This window comes from Orcinus orca, chromosome 14 (genome assembly GCF_937001465.1).
Source record: "Orcinus orca chromosome 14, mOrcOrc1.1, whole genome shotgun sequence".
Lineage (NCBI taxonomy): Eukaryota > Metazoa > Chordata > Mammalia > Artiodactyla > Delphinidae > Orcinus > Orcinus orca.
Window position 1 is genome coordinate 67,070,180 of NC_064572.1, and position 12,017 is coordinate 67,082,196.

General features: G+C 44.2%; 1 protein-coding gene across 2 annotated transcripts in view; it reads left to right on the top strand.

Moving 5' to 3' along the window:
• The window catches only part of SORCS3 (sortilin related VPS10 domain containing receptor 3), a 585,385-nt gene that overhangs the window by 546,647 nt on the left and 26,721 nt on the right, over positions 1 to 12,017 (top strand). For both annotated transcript variants that reach the window (XM_004265871.4, XM_049696818.1), the window contains exons 17-19: positions 2,027 to 2,140; positions 5,361 to 5,532; positions 7,873 to 8,059. In XM_004265871.4, coding sequence (XP_004265919.1) covers positions 2,027 to 2,140; positions 5,361 to 5,532; positions 7,873 to 8,059 — 473 coding nt within the window. The remainder of the gene's footprint in view (positions 1 to 2,026; positions 2,141 to 5,360; positions 5,533 to 7,872; positions 8,060 to 12,017) is intronic.

The window sequence follows — 12,017 nt, forward strand, 5'->3', positions numbered from 1 at the left end:
AACCAACAGAAGGGTTTGCTCTTTTGTAGCCTTGATGTTTCTAAAATGCTAGGACCACAAAGGTTTGGTCCAGGGAAGCAAGAATGGCTTCATCAGACCTAGATTTTGAAGAAGGATACATAGGAAACCACCTGAAACAGAAAAAGGTAGAATGCTTCAAAAGCCCTGGGCAGGACTTCCCTGGTGGTGCAGTGGTTAAGAATCCACCTGCCAATGCAGGGGACACGGGTTTGAGCCCTGGACCGGGAAGATCCCACATGCCGTGGAGCAACTGAGCCTGTGCTCTAGAGCCCGCGAGCCACAACTACTGAGCCCGTGTGCCACAACTACTGAGCCCGCGTGCCACAACTGCTGAAGCCCGCGTGCCTAAAGCCCGTGCTCCACAACAAGAGAAGCCACCGCAATGAGAAGCCTGCACACCGCAGCGAAGTGTAGCCCCCGCTCGCCACAACTAGAGAAAGCCCGCACAGCAACGAAGACCCAGTGCAGCCAAAATAAATAAATTTATATTTAAAAACACACACACACACAAAAGCCCCGGGCATCACACAGACAAAGACAAAGAGGGTTAAATGTTGGCCTGAGTTTGGTTTGGAGGAAGGTGGTGACAAGGTAGGGTGGGGTCAAACCGAGAAGATAATTTATATAATCTCGTCAGTCAATTGGTACTTCTTAACTGTACTGCTTCATCCAGTATCACACTGTGTTCTGCTTGATTACTCTGTTCTTTTGTTGGATTTGAGGCCTGTTGTCTTCCTCTCTCCAAAAGACTGAAAACCCCTTGAGAATAAGGATTATGGCCTTCACAGGACAAGGCACATACTGAGTAATAAATGTGGAATTAAACTTTTCTTTCTGTCTCCCTTTCATTGCTATCCTAGTTACCCACATAGACAATTTGCATCTATTTTCATTGGACTTTAATTAAATCTTGGCTCAAAGGATAGGAGAGCAGAAAACGAAAGGAGGGGTGGGTCTGGAGAGAGCGATTTTCCTGTTGTTTTATGTTTTATTAACACTTAGTGGATCAGTATTCAAATGTCCAGATTGTTCTGCCCTGTCTGTGGGTTTCAGGACATCTTTGGGTGCTTGACTTGGAGGCATGACTCCTCCCCCAAATTTAAGCCACCTTCAATGACCTGGGGTTGGTTACAAGAGTTACAAAATGCCTACTTTGTTGCTCTTTTTCTACCCTGGAATTTATGTTTCTGGGAGCTTTATAAAAGTCCAAGAAGTAAGGCAACACCATTTACATTTCAGATGGGAGAGCGCCTCTCCTACAATGGTCGATGACTTCCTCATTCTGGAATGTGGAGGAAAGGAGCAGAAAATCATACCAGACTTTGGTTCTTTATTTTACTATGGCTAGGCTTTTACAAAAACATGGAGAAGAGCTACAGTATAGTTTTTGTGGGGTTTTGTGTGTGTGTGTGTGTGTGTGTGTGTGTGTGTGTGTGTGTTGTTTTTTCCTAAAGGAAACAAGGGACCTGTGTTATAAATAGTTGGGAAAAGTTTGAACGACTGTGTATATGTGAATGCAAAGGTGTATATTTGTTTGAGAGAGAATTTCAGAAAAAATGAAAATAAGATCAATGAATTCCATTTTGGAATAAAATGTGGAATCTGAACACAGAAATAAATCTTGACCGTTAAAGTCATCTTCTTGGTTGTCATCTTCTTATTTCAGGAAATCCACTGTGATCCAAAATATCCTTTTAAGCTTACAGCATCCCTCACACCCACCCCAAGCCAGCATACCTGCCACATCAGGTACATCCGTACTTGTTTAAGCCTGGACCCTCCACCTGATAATCTATTATGTCTTCTATACACTGAACTCCGAATGACTTTGGGATTATTTCCAAATGAAATCTATTTTCAAAGTATGAATATTTGTCCCGACTGGGAACATTTAAAGAATGTGTTGCAGCTTTGGGGATGGTTAAAGGGATGTGTTCGTGTGTGCCTGTGGGTGTTTTCACATTTGTGCATCTACACCAGTATGCAATATTTATTTTCTCGACAGTGACTATGGCTATGAGAGACATGGAGAAAGCCAGTGTGTCCCAGCTTTCTGGTACAATCCAGCATCCCCGTCAAAGGACTGCAGCCTTGGTCAAAGCTACCTTAACAGCACTGGGTAAGTAAGATACCTGAAGGAGCTCCAATCACTGTTTCCCTGTTTCCCTAAGTTGGGATCAAAGGAGGATTCCTACTGAAGCAAGGTGGAGTGTAGATAGAGTTTGTTTGTAACAGGTGGCTTCTGAGGAAAGCTGAAGGGTTCTTTAGCTGAAGCTAGCTTTTTTGGAGCATCAAAAGAGATTTCTAGAGGGGTGGGATAGGGAGGGTGGGAGGGAGACGCAAGAGGGAGGACATATGGGGATATATGTACACATATAGCTGATTCACTTTGTTATACAGCAGAAGCTAACACACTATTGTAAAGCAATTATACTCCAATAAAGGTGTTAAAAAAAAAAGAGAGATTTCTGATTACCCAGATTTCAGTACCTTTTGCTATTTGCCTCCGAAATACCATAGCTATTAGTTGATCAGCCTTCTCTTTTGGAAGGCGGTGCCACCTTATTTTCCAGACCCCAATGGAAATAAATTAACACTAGTGGTGTGCAGATACTACAGTGCTTTCTAGTGATAGATGAACTGAAGCTCTCGTAGACCGATGACGAAAATTTAGAATGAAAAGTCAAAAGTCCCATCCTAGGAACTCCTGGATTAAGAAGATCAAGGCACACTCTCTGTACTTGTCAAGTTATGTATGTTTCTCTCTTTGTTCACTTATTACTTACTCACTCAGATGCTTGAAAAAATTTTCCTTGGAGATCTGTTGTCTTCCCCTTTCCTTTGCCACTCCTATGACCTAGAACAGATTTGGAAAGTGGATTGGTGGTCTGAGACAGTGCTTTTTAAAATTTTATGTGCTGTGAATCACCTGGGGATCTTGTTAAAATATAGCTTCTGATTTAGGAGATCTAGAGTGGCATTGAGATTCTTCATTTCGACAAGCTCCCATGCGATGTCAGCATTGCTGGTCCTAGCACTGATCTTTGAATAGCAAGGGACTAAAGTGTTCTGGAATTCAGTCTCAGCTCTTCCAATGGATCTTCTAACATCTCACACAAGTTACTCACCAGCTCAGTACTTTTACCTTACTTGGTTGTAAAATGGTGGTAGGAGTACTATCTACCCAACTGATGTCTACAGAGGAAGAAAAAACATGATGGAAGAGGTGTATTGAGTGGTCTGAGATACTGTGAGAAACACACATTTTTTAGCCAAAAATTTGGTTCTTAGGGAGCTATTCCTGGGATCTGAGCTGAGGTTTTAGCACTGCTGATGTCATTTTATTGTACGTGAATGGTCTTAGGGATTTAAGCCACTCAAACTACAGATCCAGCAGCATGAAACTTAAAGACATGTGGTGTCAGAGACTAAAGTGCTAGGAAGTTTGAGGAAGAGGAACACAATGGGCACAGAAGATGAGCTACGCCACCAAATTCCCAGCCAGAACATACCTGGACATAAGCTGGAAGATAATTGCATTAGGGCTTCTCATATGATCCTGTGACATGTGTAGGTAGACCCAAGTTTAAGCAAGTTAGGTGAACCAAAACCCCAAGTAGCCACCAAATAAATCAAGAAGATGAAAGGGAAAAACTGTTCATTTTTTTCAAAAGATTCACAACAAGTGAATCTCCAGGTTGCTTAAATGTTGGCTTCTAGTACAAATTGTCAACCAGCTGGCCAGTTGAGGCTGAAGAGTTGGGTGATATCAAGTGTGCATTAGGACATGATACCCACCAAAATGTCTATCATAGGTAAAACTCAGTATCTTCTAAATGACTAAAGCTCAGCAAGAAAGTATAGGTTAGAAAAGTTTGATTATATAGACCAGTGCTGACCAAAAGAACTATAATACGAGCCACACGTGTAATTTAACATTTTAAAATAGCCACGCTGAAAACGTTTTTTAAAAAAGTGAAATTAATTTTGATAATATATTTTATTTAGCTCAGTATGTCCAAAATATTATCATTTCAACACACACCACTAACCAAGTTCTCAGTAACCACAGGTGGAAAGTGGCTAGCTTATTGGACAGAGGAGCTCTAGAACCATTATGCATTCAGTTGACAATTAAAAATAATATATTGATATATCTATAAGAGGATATATTATAATTGCTTATGAGGCAATAGCTACATATAACATTTGCTTGACACCCTCCTGAGATCTCTGGATGGAGATGTGGGGCTGGTAATTCAGCAGTATGTGAGGGGCAGGGGGAGAGGAAATATCAGGGATAGTGCAAGACTGGTATCACTTATCAGGAATTTGCTTTCACCTGCTCTCAAGGCCACCAGAAAAAGGCAACATGGATGGACCGGTTGATTACTCCTGACACACAGGGTGAAAGATGTGATGTGATGATGGCGATGATGGTGGTGGTGGTGTCGGTGTCTGTGGCGCATTTATTTTATGTGGTTTTACCAGAGTATTGATTTTATGCAGCCTTACAGACAGTGATGTGCCTGGAAATAAAGTCTGTCGTGCAGGTCAGGGCTGTGGGCAAGCTCTCGGTTTCACGTGCTGGGGTCAGTGGTCAAGCGAGATGTCATGTCATCACTGTGCGCAAAGATGCCTTTAACCTAGAAGGTCACAGTGTTTACGGGGAGGTTTTCCCATGCAAGCTTCTTCTTTGAGGCAGTTTTACCACAGCAGGATCAAATAGGAGTTTCAAACTTGTGCTTCTAGTCTGGCATTGGTGATGAGTGAGAAATGGAATATTAACAAGGAGAGAAAACGTGCTGTAAAAGAGCCCAGTGGCTCCACAGTAAGGGCTGTTAGGTATTAGGGGATGGGATGATGTCCTGGGGGTAGAGGGAAGACCAGAAGAGGCTTCCTGAGTAGTCATAGTTAGAAGGCTGATCTTCTAGCTGCTTTCTGGCCTCAGGGAGGTAGGCACAAGTCTCTCCATCACAGAGAGAGGCACCTGCTTTCCTTGCTTCCCTAGTCCAGTGGGTCTGTATCCTCCTGTGTCATGTGTGAGTCAGACATTGATTTTTCTTGCCTGGTTTAGACACTGATGCGATCTGCGTTTCACCAGGTAGGATCGATAATAATGTTTAAGGAGCTGCTCTTTCTGAGATGGAGGGATAGCAGTTTCTCAGCGTTTGCTTAGCATCCTAAATGGCTGTTGTCTTTGGGACTCAGCCTTTAGATGCAGCTGTGCGGAATCTCTGTCTCGCTCTTGTTCTCCTGCACGCTCTGCCGTACGTGCGCATGCGAGGGTGCACACACTGGCACAAACCCCACCACTGACGATGGTCAATACCTCTCAGGTACCGGCGGATCGTGTCCAACAACTGCACAGACGGACTGAGGGAGAAGTACACCGCCAAGGCCCAGATATGCCCCGGAAAAGCCCCTCACGGCCTCCACGTGGTGACGACCGATGGGCGCCTGGTGGCAGAGCAGGGGCACAATGCGACCTTCATCATCCTCATGGAGGAGGTAGGGGAGACCCTCTTGCGTCTGTGAGGTCAGAACTCACAGGTAGGTCATTGCCCACTTCCAGATGGGAAGAGAAGATCACGTTTTCCCACCAGTCCTTGTAACAAAGTCAATGGTGAGAAGTGAAGACTCCTGGGAGAAGATGGAAGGGGTGAAAGAGGTCTTGGAATATTTAGGGACCCTGTTCCCTTCATTCCACAATACAGAAGTGAGGCCCCCTTGTCTCTGGGCAGGTGCAAATTTGAATATATTCTTTGAGGTATCCCTTTAGAGTCTGCATCTTTGGAGGAATGTTTATTATCATTAGATTGTATACTGTAAACTTTGCCGGAAGAAGGAAATTCACATTTTTTCCTTTTTTTTTTTTTTAAACCCTTAATCCCACAGATTAGAAAAGCCCACAAGGCTTTCAAAGGGTCTTGAAAGTATGAGTGTGAGGGTGGGGGGAAGTGATTCTAACCCTTTAAACTTATTTTTATAAAGAATGTCATATGAGTTGATTTTCCATCAGCTACCTGCTCCATTAGTTCACCTTTTAGGTCTTCTGCGATCTCGGCAGTAAAATCAGCCTGCGTTCGTTCATTCCAGGGTAGAAATAGCTCTGCTATATGCTTCTTGCTTCCTATATGAGTTGTTTCATCTGTTTCCAAACCAGGGAATTTTTCAGGCACTCCTTTCTGAGATGCTGGGGCAAGAAAGCTTGCCTGATTTACAAAGCCATCTAAATTTAAATGCAAATTACTGTGTGCTCTTGAGAGTTTGGAAGGAGACCAAAGCAGGCCAGGAGTTTTTCCCCTAACTCTGAATACTTTAGAGACCTTTAAAGTCTGGCCCACACTGGACAGGACGGTGAGGGTTCCTTATCCCGGGCTGACAGATTCTTTAGGCTTCATCCACACTGGGTGCTTTAATTAAAGAAATTTAATATTCAGAGGACGTCATTATCACATTCCCACTAGGGAGTTTCCAGGACCAGCTCTATAAAAAACTTCTCTTGAATAGATGTGAAGAGCCATGATCTTATCCATTTGAATTGCCTTCAGTTCATTTCCCTTTAATTTATATTCATAAACTCAAGGGTAGTTGACATCGTGTGAGGGGCAAGGTAGCGCCTATTAATATTTTGATACCAACCAACTCACATCTGGGTTGCCACGGGGGAAGAGACAGAATGCACAGAATGTGATGAATGCACATTCACTGGGCAGATAATTCTAAAATGATGTATTTCTCTTTTTATTCCATCAACCATCTTTGTCAATAACTAGAGAGACCCAACTCTTCTTTTTCATCCAGGATCCTTATCTTATGGTCAGGTTCAATTTAATTTATCCAGAGTGTTGGCCCAATACAGGGGGGAGAAGGACAAGAAAGGATGGGGTTCAATATCAGCCCTTAATCAGCTAAGGATCAACTTGGGATGGTAAGATGCACGCAACTGAACCACTGACATCACCTCCACAGGCAGCACCCAGGGGCTCTTAGCGTCTCAAGAGGCAGGAATATCTGTGAGCTGAGATGGTCAAAAAAGGCTTTAGGGAAGAGGGAGCTTAGGCAGGTTTAGGGAGACCCAAGGTCACCAGAGCACAGGTCTAGTTTCAGCTGGTATGCAGTATTCATCTGTAGAATGGAAATAATCATGCTATCTTACAGAGTTACTTTAAAGATGGTATTATATAATATGTGATTAGCATAATGCTTGGAACCTAATAATAAATTCTAAAAAATGGGACAATTATAGTTATAGCATTGAGAGTATTGAGGTGGTTGAGAGTACTGACACCAGGCTGCCTGGGTTCAAAACTTGGCTCTTCCAGTAGTGGCTGCAAAGACTTTGATCTAATTACTTAATTTATTTTTGTCCCCATTTTAGAAACGGGCCCCGTAATACTCTCTGCATTATAGAGTTGTGAGGGGATTAATTGCTTAGAACTGAAAAGAAACTTTATCAGTATTAGCTGTTACTACTACCACGATGATGAGGACGACAATAATGATGATGACACAGGAGAGAAATTATTGAACAATGTGTATGAGGGAGCCAGGGAAGCCCTTGGCTTCCCCAGTTCATAGCTTCACAGAGGCTCTACCTTATCCATAATTGGCGGTGTCAACCAAATCAGGCTGCCCCAAGCTTGGGCATACAGGGGCAATAGGTCCATAGTACCTGTCCATAGTGCCCAGTAGAGAGAGTCTGACGATTGTGTCGAGGGTGTTTCAGCCCTCTGGGAGAGATTAGGGCCTCAGAGGATGATGCTGAAGGCCCAGGACCAAGCATCAAATAGGAATCAGGCTGGACCATGTGAATGGGGCCAGGCCAACTGCTATTCCACCTTGCAGGGTGATCTCCAAAGGACAAACATCCAGCTTGACTTTGGGGATGGGATTGCAGTGTCCTATGCTAACTTCAGTCCCATCGAGGACGGCATCAAACACGTGTACAAGAGTGCGGGGATCTTCCAGGTGACGGCCCACGCGGAGAACAACCTGGGCTCAGACACAGCTGTCCTCTTCCTGCACGTGGTTTGTAAGTAGCGTGAGCCATCGCCTCTCTTACTTTCTTCCCAGTTGACAACTCCCTTTGTTCAGACTTCCCGGGATTCCAAGCTGAGCAAGATTTGGTGTGACTACTACCCCTAATGATGACCTCAATCAAAAGATTGAGATGTGGGCTTCCCTGGTGGCGCAGTGGTTGAGAGTCCGCCTGCCGATGCAGGGGACACGGGTTCGTGCCCCGGTCCGGGAAGATCCCACATGCTGTGGAGCGGCTGCGCCCGTGAGCCATGGCCGCTGAGCCTGCGCGTCCGGAGCCTGTGCTCCGCAAGGGGAGAAGCCACAACAGTGAGAGGCCCGCGTACCGCAAAAAAAAAAGGTCCCTGGCAAACAGTGACCTAGCTGGTCTCCTAGCATTCTGGTCACAATAGCAGCATAAGGACCAGCAGTGGTGAGGGAAGTGCATGGAGAAAGACCTGGATTATACGTGTTATATCCTTAGAGACGCCACACTACATGACTGCGAGATAAATGATTTCTTCTCTGGGTCTTCTGAACTTCAGTTTCAAAATGCCTTAATTCTAACTGGCACCTTGCTTCACAGGGATCTTGTAACAATAAATAGGAAACACAAACAACACACCCAATCATTTACTAATTTATTCAATGAATATTTGTTGAGTTCTTAATATATGCAAGGCTTCTGCTAGGCACTGGGAGGCAACAATACAGAGATGGCCCTGCCCTTGCAGAGTTTACATTCTGGTGAGGGTGGGAAGGTACTGTGAGAAACGGGCCACCAATAGCCCCAGGGGTGATAACCACACCACACCGACAATAATAATTCTGTGTCCGAAGCAACAGGTCAGAAACCCAGGTGGGGGGTGTGCAAGGTGTTTATGAGCCAAGTTTAGAGCAAGGGAGGCCTGTGTTCGAATTCTGATCGTATCCGTTTGTGAAATGTCTACTGTCAGTCAACTTTCTTAGTCTTTACAGACCCCTGTTTCCTCACCTTTAATACTTAGATTATAGCAAGGCCATGAGAATCAAATTGGATTATGTGTGTGTGTCAGGGGTCCCCAAGACATCCCCTCCCAGGTTTAGTTATTTGCTGGAAGGACTCATAAGATTCAGCATATAGTCATACTTCAGACTATAATTTATTACACTGAAAGGAGACACGTCGAGATCAGCAGAGGGAAAAGGCCAGGGGGACAGAGTCTGGAGGAAACTAGGTGCAAACTTCCAAGAGTCCTCTCCCCATGGAGTCACATAAAACATGCATAATTCCTCCAGCAATGAGTTGTAGCAACACATATGAAGGGCTATTTACCAGAGAAGTTCATTGGGGACTCAGTGCCTGTGGCTTTTACTGGGGACTGGTCAAGTAGCCATCCTCTGCCTAGGGTATACCAAAATTCCAGACTCCCCGAGGAAAGCATTTTTTCAAAATAAACCCTATCATTGGTAAAAAAAAAAAAAAAAAAAAAAAAATAGAGTGAACCAATCTTATCAGCTCACTGTTGACTGGAAACACTCCCAGAGCCAAGTTCCCAGATGCCAGCAAAGGGCCAGTCTTGCCCACAGGTCTTTCTAAAGATGATGATCTCAGGTCAACATCAGTGTTGTTCTGCACAGTGTGCAAAATGCCACTTAGCACCCAGCCTGGCACATGCTGAGTGTTACCTGCCCTAGTAACTACTAAGTACTTCCCATTCACTTTCTACCTGACACTTCTGCCACCTTTAAAAATGAAGACAAAGAAAAAACATTTTCTTTCCTCTATTCCAACGACCTGCCCCACCCATGTTCCTAATTCTGCCAAGAGTGGGCCTTGCCTGCCAGACACAGTGACCAATGTATTTCAGTGGCAAAAAAAAACACAAGAGCAGGGAACAGGTTTATACTGTGGGTTACGTGCGTGAAGAAGGAAACGTCCCTTGAAACTTTTTTCGTGCTCATAATTTCCTCCAAATCAATCATGGCTGCATCTACCAGACAGTTATTGTAGTGGAAACTGCTCTTGGCCTCATCCTGGGCCATGAGCTAACAAAGGTAGTTGTTAGCCACCCATAATAACCAATCTCGCACAGATTATTAGATTTTTATCAGAAAGAGCTCTCTTTGACGGTGCGGGTTTTAGGAGTTTGCTGTGTTCCCTCCTGAATCCCTCAGCTCTCTTCTCCCCGATCCACGGTTTAGCTGTAGATAGAAGTCTGGAGCTTCCGGCTCAGGTTCTTTGCCCTGAAAAGCTGTTTGATGTTGTTGCTTGAGATTATATTTACCCGAATGTACTTGTCCTGAAGCTGGCATATATGTGGCCACGCTTGATGGTGTTCTAATTCGTGGAAGCCCCACCCTTTTGTGTTTGGCATGAGTTTAGGGAGAAGGAGGTCTCATTTTATATTTTGGGGTATCAAAGTACCCAACAATGTAAGCCCTGGTTGAGCTGAAGCCTCTGAGTGACCGAAAGCTGAGAAGCCTGTCTAGGGCCATGAGTCATAGCGACATCGCTGAACTGTGGAAAAGCCCAGGGTTCCCATGAGCTGGCCAGGGGAATGGGCTCCATGCGTTTTGAGGGAGAGAGATAAGACAGCAGCGTTATCTAAAAAATAGTACAAATGAGCTTATTTACAGAACAGAAACAGACTCACAGACATAGAAAATAGACTTACGGTTACCGAAGGGGAAGAGGGTGAGGGATAAATTAGGAGCGTGGGATTAACAGATACACACTACTGTATGTAAAACAAATAAGCAGCAGGGATTTATTGTGTAGCACAGGGAACTATATTCAATATCTTGTAATAACCTATAATAGAAAAGATTTGAAGAAAAGAATATTTATAGGGCTTCCCTGGTGGCGCAGTGGTTGAGAGTCCGCCTGCCGATGCAGGGGACATGGGTTCGTGCCCCGGTCCGGGAAGATCCCACGTGCCGTGGAGCGGCTGGGCCCGTGAGCCATGGCCGCTGAGCCTGTGTGTCCGGAGCCTGTGCTCCGCAGCGGGAGAGGCCACAGCAGTGAGAGGCCCGCGTACCACAAAACAAAACAACAAAAAAAACAAGAATATTTATATATATGTATATGTGTATAACCGAATCACTTTGCTGTACACCTGGAACTAGCACAATATTGTAAATCAACTATACCTCAATTAAAAAAAAAAGAAGCATTGACTTTGAGCATAAAAGGGGCCCTTTTCCCAGCAGGAGAAGAATGAGGGATGTGAATCTGGGCACGATGACCGGGCCAGGGTCCCCTTCCCATTACCTCATTCTCTTCCACAATGATCCGTAACACACAAACAACAAAGAGAGATAAACCAGAAAAACTCCTAAGAATGAGTAAATATAGCAATGAAAAGTAGGTGATATTTTCTCACACGTGTGTGTGTGTATGTGTGTGTGTTTATTCTCACCAACAGTCAAACCATACAAAAATAATTAAACAGATTTACTCATTGAAAATAATTAAACCTTCAGCCAAATGTGTATCTGAAGTGACAGGTTTGAAATTATTTGTTGAAAGAAATCTTGAGGGACCGTATGTCTGGGGTCAGGTGAGAGAGCAGTAGGCAAGGAATATTTTCACGCTGTAGATACACAGATTCACTTGTTGATTGTTCAGGAAAATATCATCTGGGAGGTGGCAAGCCAGTCTGGCTGATCTCCTCCCCCAAACATCAGTCCCTGTCCAAACACCTTTTATCCCAATATAAATTTACTTACGACATAGGAGGTACCCGGTGGGACTCAGAACGCTCACTCTCTCAAGAGGGACTTCTACACAACGATACACAGGAACAGTGATGATGTGGTGGTAGTGGTAGTGGTGGTGGTGGAAACAGTGTCAGCACATAATGAATTATATGATACCTTTAACATCCACACGTCACTTTCATATGTTCTTATTACTGTCAGGAAGGCAGGGCACAGCATCACAGTCTGTGTAGACTCAAGGTTCTGTAAGATAGAGGAAAAGGTCATACATC